Raw genomic sequence first — 24,020 nt, 5'->3', positions numbered from 1 at the left:
TGTTACTGTAACACATTACCCCCTCCTGGAAAATGTGGAAAATCCACAGATAGTTGCATCATTCAGATCCTCTGCAGGCCACAAGAAGGCCGAAAGTAATTTCACTCATTTAGTTTTCTGTATATTTGATGATATTTCAGCTATAACTGCAGAGGGTTAAAATCTCGGCACACTCCTGTTCCCTCAATGGCAGCATTGGTAGTTGTTTATTTGTTGATGGTAGTTGTTTATTTTTAAAATGCAATGAATCGCTGTAATGTGCTTATTGTCATCACGCTATTAGCATAAATGCCATGTGGCTATATTTCATGTAGTTGCTGATTGCTGAAGACTCACTCCTGTTACTTAAATGAGTCATTTTGGGTTAGGAAACTTGTACAAAAATGAAATAAAGTTGCCTGAGATGGGCCAATACACATTTTGAGTAGTTCAATATGTGTATTATCAGATTCTGAGTTGAAAAAAGACAGAAATTTAAGTTTATTTAGAGTGTTACAACATGGAAATGCACCTATTTCTGCCAAGATCGGGCCGCTCTACTCTTAAGTTCTCAACTGATCAGCATGAGCGTCATCTTTGCAAACGTTTCTGAGCTTTATAGCCTTGCACACTATATAATCACTACCAGAGTCTCTGGCAGAGCCGCCCTCCCTCCCTCCACCTCCTCCCTCAGCCCCTAGTTTCATGTCAGTCGTGATTAATGGCACCAGGGCCCCTGCGCGCCTTACTCTGCCAGTTCCAGCGATGTTCCCTTGATACTTAATGAACTCTGACAAACTTCTTTTCCCTTGCTCTGTTGTTCCCTCTCTCGCCCCAACCCCACCCGCCTGGTTTAAAATGCAAAGCACAGAGCTGCCATTGGCACACCTTGGGGTTAGCTCTGCTCCTCTGTACATTTCTCAAGAGGCCAATGTCTAAAAATAAACCGCCACGATCATTTTGAGTGTCAAGACCCTTGTTGTTTGTAGGTGATTGGCACCTTGTTAACAGAGAAAATCTGTCCTTTTTCTAATTTTATTTTATGTTAGGAGAAACTTAAACTGAACAGAAGGAATATATATATATAATTTACTGACACCCGGTGGAAGAAAAGCCTGCAATTTCCAAACAGATTAAACATTGAAATATAGTTGAAACGGCATGTGAAATAACACATGTTGTCTGGTCTCTGTCGCCATCTGCTGTCCTTAGTTGGTACAGCAGTTCCTATTGGGAAAACGTCACATTTATTGTGCCCTATGGTTTATGAAAATATACGATCCATTAATTTTCTGTACCGCCTGTCCTCGTACATATTTTCTGAACCTATTTTATAATATTTATATTTATTTATTTAGTCACTATATATTTTTTACATGAGTGGTGTGTTAGTGCGTGGGGGAATAAATCAATATTTTGTTGTATAAATAAATACATAATAAATACATACTGTGATTTCAGCAGTTATTACTGCTACTATATGAACGTTTTTACCGGGAACGTCAGTACTGTAACGACTTGCATGAGAACTTGTAGTACAGCACCACCTCGACTAGAGGGCGATAGCGCTCTGAGTAACCTGCGATGGCAACATTGTGAAGAAGACAGGTGATTGAGGTACTTTGTACCTCTCTTCTGTTTAGCGGCGTTTTGGACGAAATAAAAGGTAAGAGCCTTCCAGCAAGGGCGTCACACTTTGCAATGTACATACTGTAACTAAATGTGTGCATAATCTGGCCTTAGTTTAAAAGACACGGCTTTTAGATTGTTTTGCTACCTTGGAGCCGTAGCAAAGCTGAATTACTATTTGTCCGTAATTAGTGCCCAAATAGTAAACGTTATGGCAGTCAGATAGCTCACACTGTAGCAAAACATCAAATCAAAGAATGCCATCCCCTGTACGATAGAAGCAACTTTAACATCACAATCCCAGCTAGCCCTGGAAACGTGAATCTCATTGAAGGTTTTACAGATTTTACGTTGTATGTTTGATAGCAGATGTAGTTGCTGTTTAATCGTACCAATTTCCAATGGGAACTAATGTTTAAAGTAATTTCAGTTATTCGGCGTAATGATATGTAAACTTTATGGTGCTGAAGCCTTAAATTTAAACCGATGTGGAGCTACACTGGTTCGTCTCAAAGGCGGAAGTTGCTTCGCTTGAGTCCAATCGCGCACTTCCACACTTAAATATGTAGTATGTACACTGCGTACTTATTGTTCATTGTATCTCTATTTGAAATGTCTAAGATGCCTTTTTATTGTACTGTTTGCTCTGTTTATATACATTATTGTCATTGGCTTGCGTGCATTACAAAAAAGGTTATGAGGGCGCGGATTTGAACAGTGTAGTGCTGTCCCAAATCCATTACTGTCGTTGCGCACTTACCGGAAATGACGAATGTAGTATTTATCAGCTGGCTCTTCTCCTCTCCTTATTCATTGTTACTAGCAACTGTTCGAGTTAGTCCATCCAAAACGGATTGAGGGTGGTTAGGCTCCATCGCTGCGCTCTTACCATCTGGGGAGAGTTGTGTGCAACATCCGGGTACGGGCGGCGCGCGTAAGCACTCAAAATGCAGTAGAAGTGCCCCATTTGGGACACAGCCCGTTTTACTGTTCTGCCAATACCTCACAGAAAGGTTTTGGGCCAAACACAAAAATGAAACTGACTAATGAGGAAAAAAGTCATCAGAAGGTTGATCATCTCGTGTCTTAGTGTGCCCCATCATAACTCAACCTTACCTCACCAAGCACCACAGTTCAGACTTCCTTTTAATACAGCCATACTTGTAGAGTACTGTCAATACATTTTACGACCAGATGACCGCATTCTCACACTTTAGGCTCAATCCTCTTTAAGGGTGACGAAGGTCAGTCCCAGCTGATGCCCGGATAAGCTTGAGCTGAGAGGAGATAACCAGCAAGCAAGAAGCCAGCATACATGTGTTACTACACAGACTGCTGACTGAATGCAGGTTGGATTTTATTTTTGGATTTATGGAGAGTCTCTGATCATGTCGACATTGTATTTGAGGTTCTTCCTACTTGCCAATTATTATCACATGTTGTCCGTCTATTTTGTTCACCAGGATGGCACAGTGGGGTGCCATATTCTCAATTATTCTGGCTCTTGCTGGAGCAGCCCTCTTGGCTTCTGTGCACAAGATTGATGAAGGTCACACTGGAGTTTACTACAGGTGAGTGTGCAGCATGCTTAGTTGTTTTGTGCCTGACATGTCAAGAGTTATTTAGTCCGCTTAGCTGTAAAACAGACCCATCTGTTTCAAATCTGTTAAGTCTTTTAAAGTTGAAAATTACCCCATTATTTGTCAGTAAACTAAATATACTGTAACACCGCTGTGCAGTAAAATGAATGGCACTATTGTTAAACCACATGTTCTGTTTTGATAGAGTTCCAGTTAAGAGAGAGGCTTTTGACAGCATTCCTTCATCAATAAAATAAACCATTTTGTTTTTTAGGGCATACTACTTGCTCGGTTGCGTCATGTGAATGTGACTTAAATTGTATTACGGTATTAATTTTAGTAAATACCGGTCTTTCCCATATGGTCACTTATTTGTGGCGACCCGGGTAGTGGGGGGTGAGGTGGGGCATCTATGAAATGTGCTTTAAGCATTATAAACCTGCCCTCTTCCATGCTCTGCCATTGCAAGCCACGCCCCACTAAACACACACGCACGTGCGTTAGTTATGTTTGTTACGATTTGGCAAAGATTAGCTGCTAATGTTAGCCTTTGCATGAGAGTTGCACAGCGTTGTGTGTGAAACAACATTCGACTAGTGCTGTTGTATTTTATAATGAACAAATTGGTTGTTGATGATACTAGACTTCTTGTCATTTGCCATTAAAATTAAAATGTGCAATTTGTTCTATAATCTATCACTGGATTACTGAGTGACTTGTGTTTGCACAACAGGGGCGGAGCTCTCTTGACTACCACTAGTGGACCTGGTTTCCATCTTATGCTTCCATTCATCACCACCTACAAGTCTGTTCAGGTGATGCAAGTGAATAGTCAAGGCTCACAATCGCAGTAATACATTTTGTAAATGAAAAGCTCCCATAACTCTTCCATGCACAAATGAAATCATAACCTGTTGGCAGTGATATCATACCACTCAAGTCATATACTGTATTGTGCACTCTGTTGCCTTGCCATGGGTCATGAATTTTAGGAAATTGCTCCCGACATCTGTAAAGTCCGGAAATAATGAATTATTCCTCCCTTGTAGACAACCCTGCAGACAGATGAGGTGAAGAATGTCCCTTGTGGCACGAGGTAGGGTTTCTGTTTTGATTAGTGGTAACATATGTGTTGCTCTATACCACATGTGTCAAACTCGTGCCCTGGAGGGCCGAGACGCTGCAGGTTTTCTCTCCAACCATTTTCTTCAGCAGGTGATTTAATTGATGAGCTCCTTCCCTCAAACTGAAGGTGTTGATCATTAAAATCACCTGCTTTAGTGACTGGCTGGAAAGAAAACCTGCAGTGTCTCGGCCCTCCATGGCACGAGTTTGACACCCCTGCTCTATACAATCCATGCATGCGCGATGCTCAACTGCATACAAAATGGCCATGGCAGGACGATTGATTTTCATTTCACTGCTTTTTGAGTTGAGGTTCCTGGATTTTCACTGGCTATAAATTGTGAAACTCTGTCTCTCAGTGGAGGAGTGATGATCTACTTTGATCGCATAGAGGTGGTCAACTACCTTGTTCCCACAGCAGGTAAGTCTTAATAAAGTCTTTTCTAAGCAATTGTGCATGTTGTGTGTTGGCCTTCATGCCCGCCTCTCCCGCTGCAGTGTTTGACATTGTCAAGAACTTCACTGCAGACTACGACAAAGCTTTGATATTCAACAAGGTGCACCACGAACTCAACCAGTTCTGCAGTGTTCACTCTCTGCAGGAGGTCTACATCGGCTTGTTTGGTAGGTACAGTAGGTTTCGCATTTGTGTAACATCTACATGACTAACATGGAGGCACTCTGCGATTTAGATTAGCACCCAAAAATGAGTACAGTCGTCCCTCGCCACACTGTGCTTCAAATTTCGCGGCTTCACTCTATTCCGGGTTTTCAAAAATATATTAATAAATGTTGCTGTTTCATAGTTGACTACAGCCTATTATTAGTTACAAAATATGCATATATAATCCAATTTTGCATACACTCAACAACAACCTAAACTTGCTTTGGATGCATTGGATCAGTGTACAGTATACGGTATTAGAGACAAATGGTGGTCATAGCAGACCTCTGGATCTCTTGAGTTCAGTGCTTGGAAAAATGGGAGCAAAAACATGTCTTGTTTGCTTAAATTTTGTATTTTAAAGCATAAAAACGACTAAGGGAACTAAAATACAAATGTAAGGCATTCGGAAGGCGTATGCAAATACGTTGTGATGATCTGTAGTATTCTACACTGGTCACTAGGTGTCAGTCATGTTACTGTAATGTTCAGTGACACTCGCAAGCGCCAGTCGTGATCAGCACAACAACAGGATTTTATTGTGGGTTTTAAATGATCTCACATAATCCCTAACACTACTACTGTTGCAGCCGTAACCCACGGCAAACTAAAACTCGACTTTGAACTCACGACGTCACTTCCTGTCGCCGCCACCGTAACACATTTACAGCAACACACATGAGTACTAGTCTTATTTATGTCTCAAATGGCTTATTTTCTGTTATTATGTCTACTATATTGGGTAATACGTGAGTCTATCTACTATTCCATTTCTAGATAAGGAATCTTTTGCAGAAATTCACTTATCACGGTTGGGTCTGGAACCAATTTAAGCGTGATAAACGAGGGATTACTGTACACCCTTCACATTTCAGCAACCATTTTAACACATCTTCTTAGGGGATGATACTATAATATATTATAATTTTGATTAATTGTATAGATTTATTGTGCTCTGGTCAATATTTTGTGTGAGCGCCATTGTTTTCTAGTCCTGCTTTAATCCTCCTGGGCATGGAATTCAACAGAGCAGCACAGGTTGTCACTGGAATCCTCTTTCACTCCTCCATGATGATATCCCAGAGCTACTGGAATGCTGTGGGTGCTCAATTAGGCTCAATTACTGCGGCCAGAGTGGAAATTTGGAAAAACTCAGACTATGAGCTTTTTGGTTTGTGTCATAAAACATGTGCGACGTTATGTCGTGTTTTTAAACTTTACTTAAAACAGAACATGAAGTTATCAACTTGTTGTGTCCTGGGCTCCGTGTGCGCTAATTTAAAATGTAATGTGCACATCTATGTACATCTAATATCTGACTATATTGTAGCGTTGAGGAAGTTGCCGCTAGAGTACCCAGCATCCCTTGCAGGCACTTTGTAAATAACAGTTAACGTTATGCGTTTGTTGTTCGCGCTTCGTCATTACCCACATAGAATGCTAGCTCATTGTTGTTGTGTGTAACTTACCTGTTATGTGTTGTGCTGTTCATTTTTTGGTTCGTACCGTGAGTGAGACTGTTGTTCTGTTTGATGACCCTCTGTCTTTATTCACTGTTGTTATCAAGCTAGTTGCTGGCCAACGCTTGCATATAAAGATCACTTTCCTGAAGCAAGCTGAAGTGCTTCTGACCATTACCTGTGCGACTCAAGACTGCCACAATATTGATGAACAGATACAGATTCGTTGTAGGGATGCTCCGATCTATCGGCCACTGATAAGTACCGGCCGATTTCCATGAAAAATCATATGATCGGCATATGTCGATAAATGCCTTTCAACGGCGATCACCTGTGGCTAGTACTATTGCAGCATGTAGCAGCAGTGTAGTATCTTGCCCTAACTAACATTTTGGGCATTGTGCACCTTCCACTTTACTTCAGTGTGCAGGCGTGCCAAAATAAAACCATCATGTCTGCCGTGTGGAACTTAACTACGAACACATGCCACAAAAACTACCTTTCGGGGTAGCACGTTGAAAAGCTTTAGTTTAATACGGCATATGAAGAACAAACAATTGACGGAGTATGGCGAGTTTTCAAGGCTCACGGTGTGATCATCAGTTGAACGGCAGCTAACAAAGCCATGTGGAGAGCACTCGCCCGTATTTGCATGACAGTAGGTCAGAAGGCTAAGCTAATAACCCGAAAAATAATTGAATTAATCGGACGAGATGACCAGTCCTTCTCAGCGGTGGAAGACTCTGGGTTCGCCAAGTGTTCTCTTATTAGCTGAAAGTCCTGCTAGAGCTCCACCAATGTACTCTCACATCCAAAGTCTTAAAGAAAGTGTCTCATCCTCGGGAAGTTTCAAGAGTGATATATGTTCTCTTGAAAAAGTAAGTCAAATATGTTTTTGTCTAAATTAAGGTGATTTTTCTGGTTTCTTTTTTCACATCATATGGTCAATAGCACTTATATTAAATAAATTGAAAAATGTATAATTAATCCATGTGATCGGTATCTGCTGATTTCAGTCCTGGACGATCGGTATCGGAACTGGTAGCTAAAACCCCGATCGCCGCATCATTAATTAGTTGAAATATGGGTGTATGAGGTCTGTTACGATGCTTTTATTTTTATACCATACAAAATATAGACTGAGGTGTGGGGACACAGTGACAATGTTTAAGTGAGGAACAGACCTGAATGCACAACAGTTGGCAACAAAAAGGAGAAAAGAGGCCGTATAAGCGCACATTTAAGGAGAGGAGTAGCCAAGGAAACAGGAAGCGAAATGGGAACACGCATGACCGCATAGTGTATGCCGTTGCTGTTGTGTGATACCGGTCAGTCTGTCTGGTTGCGTTTTCAAATGCGCACCCACTTTTGTTCTTCACAGACCAAATTGACGAAAACCTGAAACTCACGTTGCAAGAAGATCTAACAAGAATGGCACCTGGACTTATCATACAGGTACTGTGAAGACTTTGATGACCCATACACGTAGCTTTAGTGAGGTGACATGCTGTATTTCAACAATTAATTTCACTGTTGTGCTTTGCCAATGTACCAGTTCCCTCAATTCCTCAAAAAAAAAAAATCCACTATAAATTTATGACTCATGAGGCCGAGACCACGCCTAACCATTGATCAACAGTACCTCACTGTTGCCAGTCTTCAAGCAGGAGCCTAGAGTGACACAGAGTTGCAGCAGAGATACAGATAGAAAGACATACTATGTGCCTTTCTGTCAAAAATATAATTCGTCTGTTGTGAATGTTTCCGTTTAGCTCCTCGTTAGAGAAGAGCAAGTTGTGCAAAAAGCGCAGAAACAATTAACAGCTGGACATGTGCATGCAGTTAGTGTGTTTTAGGTTCATCCTGAAATTTCACCTGAAAGCCAAATATCTTTAACTTAGTAGTGTAGTGTTATTTGAATATTGTTCAGTTTTGCATAATCGAACACACACAATTACTGTTTTGAATAAGGGTGTTGTGTAATTTCAGGGAATCAAGCATTACCATCCGATCTGGAACAATGTGTTACAATGAAAGATGACTCAAACATAGGGCTGGGCAACATGGAACAAAAGTCCTATCCCGATAGATTGATGTTGAATATCGATATACAATATATATCCCGATATTTTTTCCACAAAGTGAGTTTAGTCAAAGTCAAATATGCGTGCAAAGTTGTTTCATTAAAGTTTTAAAAAATCTTATAGAAAAATAGCTGCTAAAATAAAATAGTCCCTTCTCTTTTTGAAATAAATATAGAAGAAATTAAATATAATCATCAATCTTCTTTACACAAACCTTTAGCTCTGCTCAAATCCTCAGTTAATACCAAAAGCACAAAAGAACAACATATGACAAAGTGCCCTGTTTGAAGAGGACATTTTTATACTCAACAAAAATATAAACGCAACGCTTTTGTTTTTGTTCCCCTTTTTAATGAACTGAACTCAAAGATGTAAAACATTTTCTATGAAAACAAGGCCAAGCGCTTTCAAATATTGTTCACAAATGTGTCAATCTGTGTTAGTGAGCATTCATCATTCATGATTCATAATCTATCCACCTTAAGATGCTGATGACACAGCATGATTATTTCACAGGTGTGCCTTAGGTTGCCCACAGTAAAAGACCACTCCAAAATGTGACTTTTAACTGTATTGGGGGGCGCTCTGGAGGGGTCCGAAAGTATCTAGTATGACCACCACTTGCCTCAAATACCGTATACACCGTTCCAGAGCATCCCAAACATGCTCGCTATCTTCAAAATGCCATCAATAGAACACACCTGTGTTTGTTGTCCATAACATACGTACCTGCCCACGCCACGACCCCACCACCACAGGCTACTCCATCCACAATACATTTTACTGTATTGATAGCATTTTGAATGAATTTTGTGTCATTCATCCACAAGCACCACCTCATGTTGCAGCATGATAATGCACGGCCCCATGTTGCAAGGATCTGTACACAATTCCTGGAAACTGAAAACATCCCATTGCTTGCATGGCCATCATACTCAGCCGACGTGTCACCCATTGAGTATGTTTGGGATGCTCTGGATTGGCGTACATGGTACTAGAGACAATGGTGGTCATAGCAGATACTGACTGGTTTTCGGACCCTTGCGGACCATTCCCAATGCAGTTAAACTGCACATTTTGGACTGGCCTTTTATTGTAGCCAATCGAAGGCAGACTTGTGCAATAATAATGCTGTCTCATCAGCATCTTGATGTACCACACCTAAGACATGAATAGCTAACACAGATTTGTGTATAATATTTGAGATAGGCAGGCCTTTTGTGTACATAGAAGTCATATCTTCCACGGCACTAAGGGTACAATTGGCTCATTGTCTGCATTTTCCACAGGAAACGGTGATGCACCTTCATTTACATGAACAGGGTTTGTAGTTTTCTTAGGTTTACCTTTCGGTGACATCTCGAATGTTGTTGGCCAGTTACAGTAAATACAGCTTAAATGTAGCCACTCCTTGGCCCACTGTTTGCCGCAGATGGTGCATGGTGAGAGGTGTAGCTTCTCCAGAGCACAGTGCTAGCCACTGCGAGTCGTAGCTTCTCTGAAGCCTGGTGCTAGCCAGAGCCACTCTTGGTGCAAGGTGTAGTTGCTCCAAAGTCCGGTGTTAGCCGCTGATTGGCCAGGTGTGAGGCGCAGGCACTCCGAGGCCCAGTGCCTGCTGCAGATGACGCTTATGGCGGGGCTTGATGTTAGCCTCTGCTTCCAAAGGCCGGTGCTAGTGAAATATGACGTCTGTAGCGGGGTGTAAGTTTTCCGGAGTTACAGCACAAATCCAGTCTCTATCAATATGACCAATATGTTTGTTTTTGATATCGTGCTTAAAAGAAATACCGATATTTTAATAATAGTGATTTATCGCCCAGCCCTACTCAACATAACATCACTTTTGCATTAACATGACTTTAGAGGCTAAGGGAAATGCAAGAGCACCGTGCTGCTTCATTACTCAATCTTCCTATCGTTCCACTTCACTACCTGCTTTTAACGCATCAATCTGTTTTACTGTCAAGCTGTTTGATTGCAGACCTGCCAACATGTACACTTTTTTGTACCTCCCAAAAAATCCTCGAGCTGCGCTGACAGTTAAGGCTGTGATTGTTTGGGTTGTATGCATTATTTCTTGTCTGTATACAGCGCTCTTCTCTGACGATTTCAGATCAACTGACTTATCACGCGTCGGTTAGTTCACTCGTTCAGTCGCAACGAAGGAAGCTAACAAGCTAAGATTATGTCTACACGAACAACTACAGGTCATGCGTTATAACATCTCTGTTCACTAATATTATGATATACAGTATTGGATGTACATTACCTTTTTAAAATTAGTACTCGCTTACATGGAGCCCAGGTACCAACATGAATGTGTTTTTTAATCGCCCATGTGTGTTAGAAAAAATAATTGTAGGCTTCAAAAAGGCAAGATCACCCATACTGTGCTGTAGGTGGGTTAGTGTGAGCAGATCAAGCCCTCCTTTTCTGTGACGTGCTGCATATGGCCTGTCGAAACTTTTGCTGAGCTCGCTTGAAAACCAACATGTGGGACATGTGAGACTGTTTTAGAGGAAGACCCTTCGCCAAATGCTTTGCAAACTTGTGCAATGAGGGGAAAAAAATCCCTTGCCAACACACTATGTATTTTTTTACGTTTTGTTAATTGTAGTGATGTCATGATACAGTATTTGGTCAGGACAAATCTACAGGTACCGTCAAATACAACCTTGTTTGATTTGTTCTTTCCTCTAGGTGTGCGCAAACTACAGTTAAATGTAAATGTAAAAAGTAATGGATATGAAAAGTTATCTGTATCTGTATCAGTCTTGAGAATCAGGAGGTTGTCAGTATCGACTTGGAAAAAAATACCGTGCATCTGTAATTATAGCTAATATTAGTATGTATTCATAGTTAGGTTTTAATAAAATTGAATAATAGATACAAAACATTTTCTAAGCGCAATCAATAACAAACCATATTTCACTGAACAAAAATGTAAAATGTTGCATATTTCTTCAAATCAATCAAAAACCTCAGTTGCCGCAAAAGCAGGGGTGTCCAAAGTTCGTCCGAGGGTGCATTTGCAGCATGTGGCTCATTGTTTTTTTTTGGTCCAATGCACATTGTAGAAATAAATTAAAACCAAAAAAACTGTATAAAATAGCAAAAGTAGAGCATATTAGATCTTTTTTTAAAATTGTTTTTAAAATTTTACAAAATAACAAAAAAATTCAGAAAGGCATAATATTAATGTGAAACCATTTGCGATTTATTGACAGAGCAATACAACTCTTCCCCCCACCCCCCTTCTATGTTCGCTGGGGCACAGTCACACTGAAACAGAAAGAGACCTTCCATAAACTGTTCCCACTGAGTTTAATAGTAGAAAACAAATTATTATGGGGGAGAATTAAGCCGAAGATGTCTTGTTCAACCATTTGGTGTATAGATTTATTGATGCAAAGGCATGTATCATGTAGTTTTGTGAAAATAGTATGTAACCAACAGCTGAACCCCTCTTGAGTTTCATGTCAACATTGTATACAGTGTCACAGAAAGACCAGGAGGCTTTTTATAGTTAGCTTTTGTAACCTCTGCAAAACCCCCCAGTATCCCCGCAGGATTACCCTTCAGTACAAGACGTTTTTTTTTTTTTTAGGAAGTTTTAATAAAGAACCCGTGGATAAACACACATTTCATTGCTGAGTGTTCAACTTTTGGCCTGAAGTTTCCTATAAATAACCAGAACCAGTTGAAACAATAGTCACTCTTTCTGGGAAACCCATAATCTTGCCAAATGTTTGGATTTTTGAGCTTTTGCATCTGAGGTCCTCGACTACAAACTAACCAGTCCTTTCCGTGTTTGGTTGGTTGGTTGGTCTTTCTGCAGGCAGTGCGTGTCACAAAGCCCAACATCCCAGAGAGCATCCGCAGGAATTATGAGCTCATGTAAGTTTTTTTTTTTTCTTTTTCCCCTCCCCCCCTTGTGTTAACAAGGAATGTTCCTGGCCTCCTACTTTGTATTGTGTAACCATCCACCCCAATGAATGGACTTAATGTTATTTTAACTCACACTGCCAAGTCCTATAGAGGAAACCACAGCTGGTTCATGTTAGTTTTTGAGCATCTTACTTGGACATTATGTACCCTGTCACACCAACTGTTAAAAACAAGCTTCAGCTTGTAGATATTATCCAGTGCTGGATCAATGTCACCGTTTGATCACATTTACGTCAGGTTTCACAACACAAATATCAGCCTGCAGGTGTTGCTTAGTCATCGTAACACTCATAATAGATAATTGCCTCTCAAATCCATTCGTCACTTCTAATCATGCAGGCATGCAGGGCCAAAGCAGAAAACGTAAAATTGCACAGCTGACACAGTCAAGGAGCACATTAACAACCCAAAACACTTTCTAATCTTTTGACACAGGTAGCACAGCACATGCTTCTCTTTTTGACACAAGCTGCATCATTGATGCTTTTAATGTTCGGAGAAAAAGTACCGTATTTTCACGACCATAACGCGCACCGTATTAAAAGGCGTAGTCCCAGTTACAGGTGCTATTTCTGTAATTTAACACATACACAAGGCACACTGTATTATTGGGGGCAGGTATGCACGCTAAATTTCTTTAGCATGTTTATTTCTTTAGCCAGATTAAGAACAGAACTCTCATTCAGTTTATCAAACCCAATTGAAATCAGAATGGTCATCACTCAACACAACAGTCTCAGTCATGGTGCACAACTAAAAACATCACACAGCAACGCAAACACAGACACTACCGCTATTTTTGCAGAGCAATAACAACTATGTAGCTCAAGCATGTAACTTTAAGAGCATTTGCACCAAAACAGTACCGCAAAGCACGCTGGGGAACAGGAAGTGCTCCCAGCGACGCTACAATACGCTAGCATGCATGCTATTGTATGTTTTTAAAAAGCCAGCGAGAGCAAAACTGAGTTCGGTTGTACTTTATTGAAGTATTTAACAATGTACTCACGTTATTTTTTATCAATCCTCATCCACAAATCCATCAAAGTCCTCATCTTCTGTATCCCAAATGAACAGCAGGGCAAGTTCTCCATCAAACACGCCAGGTTCCCTGTCATCATTGTCAGAGTCAGTCTCGTTGCTATGCGGCTCGTGCCCCGTCGTGTGTATTGCTACCGTGCTGGTCCCCTTCTCTACAGTGTGGTTCACCGGGATGTCGAAAGTGAGCAGCACGTCGTCCATGTTGGTGATGTAGTTGGGCTGGATTTGTTTGTCTGCAATGTTTTTACTGCAGTAGGAGCGGAAGATGGCCATCTTTCTTTGTAATGCGCTGGATGTTGCTGCGCCACGGTAGTCCTTGCCCGGATGGATAGATGGCGCAGTTTCATAAAATATACCTATGTAACTGCTGGGGCGTGCCTTTAGCATCCTTTGTCACGTCCACCTTTCCTCCTATGTAAGCAACGTGCCGGCAGGAGACGCTCCCAGTCAGTCGCGCGGAGCGCTCATAAAAGTCACACAGCAACACTTACAGATTTTGGAACTCGGTACAAACATAATGCGCGCCCCAGCTTCACTCTATCATGGGTCAAAAAATTTGTAATTAATAAATCATGCTGTTTCGTGGTTGAATACGGCCCATTATTACCGTAAATTCCAGACTATTTGGTGCTCCTGAATATAACCCACGCCCACCAAAATCAAAGAGAAAAAACTTGTTGTACATACATTTTATAGGCCATACACGTAACATGGGATATTTACAAAGAAAGACACACCTGAAACCTTGCAATCCTACCTACAGTCTATGTTCTCAGCGTCAATCATTAGCTCCGGTGAGATGTGAGACGCTTTTTTTCATCGGAGTTCAACAGCTGTCGTGGTCCAAGCCGTCCAAGCAGAAATTGTAGTAATTCTACACTTGATCCCTTATGCCTGATTAAAACGCAATATCAGATACTTGTGATATTAGCGGAAATGCACTACTATCTGTTTCGGCATCCTAAGCATCATGGGAACTGTAGTTCTTTTAGCCATAAATTAGCCACATCATTGTTTAAGACTCAGGGTTCAAAGCACGTGGAAAACATGTAGCGGCTTATAGTCCAGAAATTACGGTAGTCAAAAAATATGCATCCATTCATTTTCTATGCTGCTTATGTTTTTGGAATGATGGAGGAAACCGGAATACCCGGAGAAAACCCACACACGCAAAGGGAGAACATGCAAACTCCACACAGAGATGCCCAAGCGGAGATTCACACTCAGGTCTTCCCGGTCTCCTGACTGTGTGGCCAACATGCTAACCACTCGGTCACCGTGCGGCCAAAAAATATGCATATTTAACCAAATTGTTTGTATTTTATTTACATTTTTTTAATTAAGCATTTTGAAGCATAAAAATGCCTAAATGTACTAAAATACAAAGAGCGCATTCAGAACATGCGTTCAAAGACATTGTGATGATGCCTAGTATTCTACACTGGTCACTACTGTAGTTGTAAGTTTGTTGAGCATCAGACTTGATCACCGGAAGAACAGCCTTTTATTGGAGATTTGAATGATCACACAACAGGCACAATAATCCCGAACACAGGCTTGTGTTGCGGCCATAACCCACGCCAAGCTAAAATTCAAATCTGGATCCCTTACATCACTTCCTGTCAAGCACCCTCTACTCCACCTCCCACTCCCCACTTAGCGCTCAAAGTACCGGAACACATTTACAGCAACACACAAGAGCATGAATCTTATTAGTTATTATCTTATAGTCTTATTTATGATGAGGAAAATGAAGAAAAAAATGTGAATTTGCTTTCTGCCACCTTGGCACGCTTTTCCATGGTCGAATGTCTTCTGGGTTTTTGACTTTTTGTTGACATGCATCTGCGTCAGTGATTGTGTTTGCCCTGGCCTGGGTCAAATAAAGACCGTCGGGACAGCTGATGGTAGAAGCACCCTCCAGTAATACACTTTCCTTTATCTGAGCAGCAGTATCAAAAAAACTCCTTGAAATGTGCCATAATACAATACCAAAGCGCCTCATGCAGTGAATGGCATCTTTTGTAAATGTGAACAGACTTACTCCGTCTGATTGAGTGTTCGAGCAAAAACCTGCCACACAACAAGCAAACTTATTAAAAAATAAATAACAAACAACAGAAATTCAACCAAATCTGCACCACAACAGTATAGAAACCAATCAATTTTATGGGCATTTCCGGGTGGGAGGCTTCTCGGCGAAACGTCACTTCCTTATCCTCCTCTAATCTCCTTCTAGAGACTGGTTTCAGTGAGAAAAGTGTCAATATTTCAATATTCGAGCACATATCAAACACAGGAAATGTGCCTTTCAATGTTATTTTGCCCCTTTTCGAGCTGTGATTGTGAAGAATATATACAGTATAATTTTTTTTGTACAATCAGTTATCTGAAACCACTATTGGGCTGAGTGGAAAAAAAGTGTAATTTGGCTTTGGGGGTTGAAGCTGGAAGTTTTTAAGATATAAGGCACAGTTTTGCTGTCTGGCTGTCTGATGGTGCGCTGCACTGTAGAAGTCCACAGGGGTTCACTTTTATAAGAATACCAGGTTTAAAAGCTTAACAACCAACCGCCATAATTGGACAAATAAACTATAAAAGATCTTCTCTCGGTGGTAATTAAAGCTTCTTGCCAGGTCTTCTAAGTGAGTATGCATGATCTTAACAGTCTCAAACAACCTGTAGTAAAATTACCACTGCCAACTGTCAGAAGACATGTCATTTTTCAATATGAATGGCTAAAAGTAAAGATATGAGATTACAGTGCTCATGGGTTAATGTTGCATTCATATCATTAAAACAGGCACCGTATACAGTATATCCTCATAGTTTATAAATATGACTTGCATATAATAAGAAGTAATAGGCATGACTGGAGAAACACAGAGTCGCCGGATCAGTGTTGCCAACTTTTAGCTACTGTTGCGTGTGTGCGTGCATGCGTTTATTTATTTTTTAATTAATTTTTTTCCCCTTTTCCCCATACACACATTTGTGATAATACTGATGACCAGGATCATTTTGGTCCTTGTAATGATAGAAAATTCTCATAGGGTTTCATCTCTAATGTGCCATCGGCAGTGTTCAAGGTTGTGTTTCCCCACAGGGAGAGTGAGAAGACAAAACTGCTGATTTCCCAGCAAACACAGAAGGTTGTGGAGAAGGAGGCAGAGACAGAAAGGATCAAAGCTGTGATTGGTAAGAGAGTAATATTAAAATTTACACTCTAAATACAGGCGTTTATGGAAAACACAGATGTTGGATTATTTGTTTTACAGAGGCTGAAAAAGTGGCCCAGGTGGCAGAAATCAAGTTTGGACAGAAAGTCATGGAGAAGGAAACTGAAAAAAAGATCTCTGAAATTGAGGGTTTGTATCCTAGAGGGGCAGAGATTTAGATTGCGATATAGTCAATCATTTTTTCCACCATGGATCATATTTGGCATGTCCCAGCAGGATGTGTACATGTGTAGTGTCTCATATCTTCCTCATTTGTGGGTGAGCCAATGGAGTGTACTATCATGACTTTCATCAGCGCCACTTGCTTTCTCAGGCATGGCAAGTGTGTGATCGTTTGGAAGATGCAATCTCCTTGGCACAACTACACTGATTAAAGAAAGAAAACAGTTATGATCAGAGTACTAATACAAAGCCTGTATCTCAGATGAATTTTTAGATGCTACCTGTCTGCAACGCAACTGAGGCAGATCACACAGTTGTAGTATTTGGCAGCATTCTGCTTTCTGTCTTGCCACAGCACCTTGTGTGTGATTCACAGATGGTGCTTACCTGGCTCGGCAGAAAGCCAAAGCAGATGCGGAGTTCTACACTGCACAGAGAGCTGCAGAGGCCAACAAGGTAAGAAAAAAAAATGAACATCAACAGTCCTGGAACCTTGCTGACACACCTCGTATTGCCAGTGTGAACTTGATTTTAACGCCACAGTATGTCGTGTCTCGGTGCGCTTGCAAGCTCGTCTCACTTGAGCTGAAATGTGAATAAAATTACACTGTTTGTGGAGGCGCTGAACTGCTTAAAACAGGACGTTTATTTAGTTCATTATTATATGTACAGTAGATTCCTGCTATTCATGGGGGAGATGTTGTGAGTAGCATAACGCATTGAAATCAGTTTTACACATTAAGAAACAATTACAGGCATACATTACTTACATCACGTCTTGTCAAAGCATCTTCCTGCTAGAAAACATTGACTTGTCAGACCTCACCCTTTGCTGGATTCACTGCTGGAGATGGCGCCATCAAACCATTTCCTATTATCTTACTATTTAAAGAAATATTTACAGTTTCAAGCAGAGAAGAGAAATCTGCTGGGGATATGCTGGAGAGTGAATGCCGAACCACGAATAGGCAGATTCAAATTACTCAGGTCAATTTCAATTGTTGCTTGTTGGTGCAAAATTTGCATTGTTTGGCTTTCAGGATTTATTTTTTTGACCCAGCCTACTGTTTTTTGAGTATAGTGGAGATCACTCTGGAAAACACTTTTTTTTTTTTTTTTTTTTTTTTTTTTTTTTTTTTTAAGATCAGTGGTCACCAGTTATTTAGGTAAGTCGTGAAGTGCCAGAGGTTAAAAAAAACAAAAGGTAAGGTTACCCAAAACTGAAAAAATAATGTGTATTTTAGAAATATACAACAAGGCCTGTTTCAAGGACCAGATTAATCAGTTTTCAAATTAATTAATCATGATTAATCACCATGTCACACTGTGTTGGAAATATAAAATATATATTTTATTGAAATAAAGATAAATGACAAGACAGGATTATATATATTTGTATATATAGATTATATATATATATATATTTATATATTTATATATTTTGTGTGTGTGTGTGTATATATATATATATATATATATATATATATATATATATATATATATATATATATATATATATATATATATATATATATATGTGTGTGTGTGTGTGTGTATAATGGATTTCGCGGTCGGCCGCACGGTGGTCTAGTGGTTAGCCGGTCGGGAAGACCTGGGTTCGATTCTCCCCTGGGCATTTCTGTGTGGAGTTTGCATGTTCTCCCCGTGTGTGCGTGGGTTTTCTCCGGGCACTCCGGCTTCCTCCCACATTCCCAAAAACATGCATGTGAGGTTAATTGGCGACTCTAAATTGTCCATAGGTATGAATGTGAGTGTGAATGGTTGTTTGTCTATATGTGCCCTGCGATTGGCTGGCGACCAGTCCATGGTGTCGCCCGAAGTCAGCTAGGATAGGCTCCAGCATGCGACCCTAATGAGGATGAAGCAGTATAGAAAATGGATGGATGAATGGATTTCGCGGTCTGTGTCTTTGCTGTGACGAATGGACTAGAGATGTGTTTGTTTGGAGTTGGAGATACATATACAGTGGTGTGAAAATGTTCTTTTTGTTCAGCAGTGGTTTGTGTCTTGGAACGCTGCCATGCCCAGTGTCTTTCTTATGGTGGAGTCATGAACACAGACCTTAACCAAGGTTCGCAGGAGTCCCAAAGCTTTACAAATGGCTTTATAACCTTTTCAAGACTGACAGATGTCAATTAATTTCAGTTAAGTTATGTTTTAACGGGGATCAATCACGTTTCACACAGGGCAATGTAGGTTTGGATTTTTTCTCCCTTAAAAAAAAAAGTTCATGTAAAAACTGCATTTTGTGTTCAGTTATGTTGTCATTGACTAATATTTAAATTTGTTTGATGATCTGAAACAGTGTGACAACCATGCCAAAAAAAAAAAAATCAGGAAGGGGGGAGAATTTCAAACCACTGAATGGTTTTGGAATTGCATTGCTGTTGATGTGTTCAGGTCAGAATAAAGTTTATAAAAGAGCGTCAGACTAAAAAAAAATGAATGAAAAAGCACCCCAGATCATGATGGACCCCCCTTGGTTTCCCCTCCACTGTGTGTAGAAAACGTCTCACGTGGGATCTCCTTGTCATGCCAGTAACGTTGGAAGCCATCTGGATCGTCAAGGTTACATTTTTTCTCATCAGAGAATACAGCTTTTTTCGACCTTTTCAATGTCCCATGTTTGATGCTCCCTGGCAAAATCTAAACAGGCAGTTTTGTGGCGTTGAAGGAGACGAGGTCTTCCGCAGATGCCGTCTGATGGTTATTGCGCTGCAGTCGGCACCAGTAAGGGCTTTATTTTGGGTTGAAGACCGCCCTGTGTCTTGATCGGCTCAGTGCAGGTGTGATTTTTTTGGGTCTACCGCTTGACTTTTTTGTTCCATAATGCTCAGGATCTTTCAAAAAAATGTAGAATGACTGTCTTACTGCACCCAACTTCAGCAGCAATGGCGAGAGGCCTTGCTTATACAGCTCGACAACCCAACCACGTTCAAAAAGAGAAAGCTTCTTAACTTTAGCCATCAGGAGAGCATGACAGTGTGAATGCCTGACATGAACATTTTGAGCAGATTTTGACTTTTATAGCCTCTGGTCTTAAACTTTTATGTTGGCCCCGTAATTGTAAGTAGTGTTCTGCATAGTGACACTCCCCAACCCCACCCAATCCCACCCTCACCCCCCCAAAAAATTCAGTTTTCAGTCTGGCAAGTTCACTGTGAGTTCATTGTTGGTTATTGTTTACCCTAGCAAGTGCCTCTCAACTTGCCAAGGCTTGGCAGGTCGCACTTACACTAATCCTTGATGTCAAGTAGGGCGGCACTAAAGGCTGAGAGTTTAAGACCACTGTTCTACACCATGTAATGCAATAAATCAACAGTAATTTCTTTAAGGAAAGCATAATTTACCTCCTCCAGCTACAACATAAACATAAAAAATGCTTTTAATCCCATTATAATTATGAAAATTTTGCTAGTAATTGCAATTAAGGCGCTCTAATCTATTCATTCATCTTTTATGCTACATTACGCTAGCAAACATCCAAGTGCACTTTAAGGGTGTGCCTTGATAAACCGAAGACATGTCCAGTAAAACCGATGGAGGTTTTATTGCTATTTCATCACAAAACAACCTGGCCAAAGTTTGTTTGGAACCATGCCAGTCTGACTGATCAGTTTGGTCTGCACCCGAGTTCACACCTGACGAAACGAACCACACTAAGGACTAAAAACAACAAGAGCTTCTTTTAAAACAGACAAAAGTGTGTATGTGTGAAGCATTGTGATTCTGTTCCCACTCTCACAGATGAAGTTAACTCCGGAATACCTGCAGCTTATGAAGTACAAGGCCATTGCTGCCAACAGCAAAATCTACTTTGGAAACGACATACCCCAGATGTTCATGGACTCAGCCAGCACTTCTCTAAAGGCCTCTGCAGCCATGGACCTTATGGGCGAGCAGATCTTGGATGTGGATTAGAAAAGAAGGTACTGGGAGGACCACATGTGGTTGGGTGGTTGGTGGACTAAATGTTGGAGAGCAGTGACTCAAAACTATGGCAGGTAGCTCTGCTGACCAGAGACCCTATTTTCTCAAGAACCTCAGAATCACTGCTAGAAACCTGTTAACAAACCTCAGAATAGAACCCTTTCAGGACCGGCTCTCCGCTTGGTTTGGTGGAAGAAGAAAATGTTAAATGGCATCAGGCCATGGGTGTCTGAGGTCAAGGGGGGAGACACCTGATGTTTGATTATGCATACACATTAGGTGCACCAGCATTTTATTTTGCCACAATGAACACAGCTAGCGTGGGACTGCTCAAGCACAAGCAAGTGTGCATGCCTGCAATATGACAGCATGCAAATAGAGATTAGTGCTTGAATGGGGGAAAAAAAAAGTCATTTTTATGTTTACATAATTTTTTGTCATGTCATGTGGCTCTTAAATGCCTAGGCCTACTATACATTAGTCATTTTGTCAAATTCCGTTCCATTCCAATAAAGAAATATTTATAGTCCTTTAATGATTGCTTCAGGTTGAAACCTCTACAGCTAAATACGTTTCACTTTACGTCGCTCCTTCACAACAAATGTTCTCACTTGCTTTGCCTTTTTAATGTTATGATAGAATGACAGATATTATGTTTTACGTATGAGTCCATGATGATGTCAAATCAAAGGCCCAAGCACAGCTGCCCATTCTTCCAGATTCTGGGGCAGACTCCCGGATATTGTCCTTGTCTACCGACATCCAGACTGAAGTTAAAACATTTTCGGACTGTGATGTTTTTGTGTCGATTTATAATACTGTAGCTTTTGCCCAGACAGTGAAGAATGACGAGGAAGTGGAGGATCAACAATCTATTGAAATGAACAGGTTACTTTCAGCTCGGGCTGCAAGAAACTATTATTTTGTAAGTCGATTAATCTGAAGCTTGTTGTTTCAATTAACTGAGTAATCGGTTAGGCCTTAGATGGACCAAATCGGTATGAACCAAACACAGTTAGTGATTTGGCCTGCAACATATCAGAAAAGAGGCAAAAATGGCAAGTTTCCCAAAGTCAAAGCTGATGTGTGTGAGTATCACAAAGTAACACAAAGACAATAGGTTTGCTTTCATGGATGATTAAGAAAATGAAAAAAAATCTTGGCATTTGAGAGACTGAAATCAGAGGATATTTACCATAAATTCTGGACTATGAGCCGCTATGTTTTCCACATGCTTTGAACCCTGCGGCTTAAACAATGACTGCAAATTTATGGCTAAAAGAAGTACAGTTCCCATGATGCTGAGAGTGCAGATTCAGAATGTAGTGAAGTGGATGCTAGTATTACATTTTGAAATCTTATGCAGGAATCGTGTTTTGATCTGACAAATAGTAAGTTTGATCAAGTGTAGAATTACTGAAGTCCAAAAAGTGGACTGCTTACAGTACGTAAACTCCAATGGGGAGGGGGAGAACGCGTCTCATGTTTCACTTATCGGTGCTAACAAGTGATGCTGGGAACACCGAGTGTAGGTAACGATTGCAAGGTTTACAGTGTGTCTTTCTGTGTAAATAACCCATCTTACAACATAGACCCCTATGGCTTATAGACAAGCGGGTCATATATTTGTACAACATATTTTTTCTCTTTAAATTTGGTGGGTGCGGTTTATATTCAGGTGAGCTCAATGGTGCGGATTTCACGGTACATTTTAAAATTAAAAAATGGTTAATCTAATCCCAAAATAGTTGTCGATGTTGCTGTTACAGCTCTACTATCAGTGTTGCCTGTCCTCAGTCGTATTCTAGCAGTTTGTAGCATTTTACCGATCACTTTGACTTTGCTGAAGACGGTTGCAGTCAGGTGAATGTCAAAGAAAACAGACCACACCTTCAGAATATTTGGTATATGGTTCTCTGTTGAAGTCTGATGACATAAGTAGACTTGAACAAGTCGGCTAGGGAATTTAGGAAGTGAAGCTCACGTGCTCTTATCTGGGGTCAATTTGACTGCCCTGCTTCAGGAAATAGATTATTTTTACATTTATTTTTTTATCACCCTCAACTTTTGTTTTTGTTCTTTTTTTTTTGTTTTGTTTTGGTTTGGTTTTTTAAACACCACAGTGTGTATATGTAGCACTTGGTGTGTAAACCGCAAAAGATTAAGATGCTTTACCTTTAATCCAAAAGGCTTCTTCAATTCAAACAATTCCACTTTTGCATGTTATCATGACCAGCATAATTGAGAATCTGCACAGACTTGCTGTACAAACCTTATTTTTGCAGCTATTAAGGACCACTTTGAGATGCTCACAGTTTGAGGTGACAGCCACCATTTTTTTTTATTTTGTGTACATTTGAGACAGTTTTAGTTAGTTTTACAAAATATATGGGCTACTCAGGAACTGTGCTTGAACTTCTGTTATGGATGCATTATTTGGTGCAGACATGCGGGCTATATTATTAGTGATGTCTCATAATATTCCGCTATATACTTATTGTATTTTCCATTGTAATGATTTTAAAGCATGAATGTTAAAGTTTATAAACTATAAGAAGCTGACTCACTGTGTGTGTCTCTTTGTAGGCATATCTTTAATGTAGGTATGCATCAAATCTAATTCCGTATATAGTTGGGTCATCAAGTATTTGGACTACGGGTGTAACTCAGCTCAGACGATACACAATATTGAGTCCATGAGAACGAGATGACACGATATTTTAACATTACTTTTCAGAAAACTACAATGACAAAATATAGGACTGGACAAACAGACTTTTTGATTCAGCTGAGTCACAAAACAATGCAGGTACATTTTGAAATGTTTTATAACTTTGCATGCCTAACCTAATCATGATGCCTTTTAACTGTTCAATTTCTTTCCAAAAATTGAAACGAAAACTAAAAGTAAACGAAGAAAATTGTAAAAGTTAAAATAATGACGGCGATTCTAGCTGCTACTACTAATCAGTTAAGTTGATGTGTTATGTAAAGATGCATGTAAAACAGATTGCAGTAGAATCAGCTTTATGTTTATGCTAAAAGAACTACAATTCCCATGATGCTTAAAAGTGCTGAAACAGAAAGTAGTACATTTTTGAAATAGAAGCTGATATGTTTTGTTTTGAAGTTTTATTCATCCATCCATCCATTTTCTA

General features: G+C 40.2%; 1 protein-coding gene across 3 annotated transcripts; it reads left to right on the top strand.

Moving 5' to 3' along the window:
• The first annotated feature begins 1,543 nt into the window (after nt 1-1,543).
• erlin2 (ER lipid raft associated 2) lies at nt 1,544-23,424 on the top strand. Of its 3 annotated transcripts, none has more exons than XM_054773806.1 (13): nt 1,544-1,645; nt 2,826-2,957; nt 3,072-3,179; nt 3,922-4,003; nt 4,238-4,284; nt 4,673-4,734; nt 4,812-4,937; nt 7,819-7,892; nt 12,360-12,418; nt 16,617-16,708; nt 16,789-16,878; nt 17,288-17,367; nt 20,680-23,424. In XM_054773806.1, exons 3-13 carry the CDS (start codon nt 3,073-3,075, stop codon nt 20,851-20,853), a joined length of 993 nt encoding a protein of 330 aa, XP_054629781.1. In that variant the 5' UTR covers nt 1,544-1,645; nt 2,826-2,957; nt 3,072; the 3' UTR covers nt 20,854-23,424. The 3 variants fall into 3 exon arrangements, with proteins under 3 accessions (XP_054629781.1, XP_054629783.1, XP_054629784.1); XM_054773808.1 differs by having other exon boundaries at nt 1,561-1,645; nt 2,843-2,957; XM_054773809.1 differs by lacking the exon at nt 2,826-2,957 and having other exon boundaries at nt 1,574-1,645.
• The last annotated feature ends 596 nt before the right edge of the window (nt 23,425-24,020 follow it).

Source organism: Dunckerocampus dactyliophorus, chromosome 4 (assembly GCF_027744805.1).
Source record: "Dunckerocampus dactyliophorus isolate RoL2022-P2 chromosome 4, RoL_Ddac_1.1, whole genome shotgun sequence".
Lineage (NCBI taxonomy): Eukaryota > Metazoa > Chordata > Actinopteri > Syngnathiformes > Syngnathidae > Dunckerocampus > Dunckerocampus dactyliophorus.
The sequence above is the reverse complement of the archived record's forward strand: the minus strand, read 5'-3'. Positions and strand labels throughout refer to the sequence as shown.

Coding starts and splice junctions, on each gene's coding strand:
- erlin2 (XM_054773806.1), top strand. CDS start 3,073: ATGGCACAGTGGGGTGCCATATTCTCAATTATTCTGGCTCTTGCTGGA. Junction 4,285..4,672: donor AATGTCCCTTGTGGCACGAG/GTAGGGTTTCTG, acceptor TCTGTCTCTCAG/TGGAGGAGTGATGATCTACT. Junction 17,368..20,679: donor GAGCTGCAGAGGCCAACAAG/GTAAGAAAAAAA, acceptor CCACTCTCACAG/ATGAAGTTAACTCCGGAATA.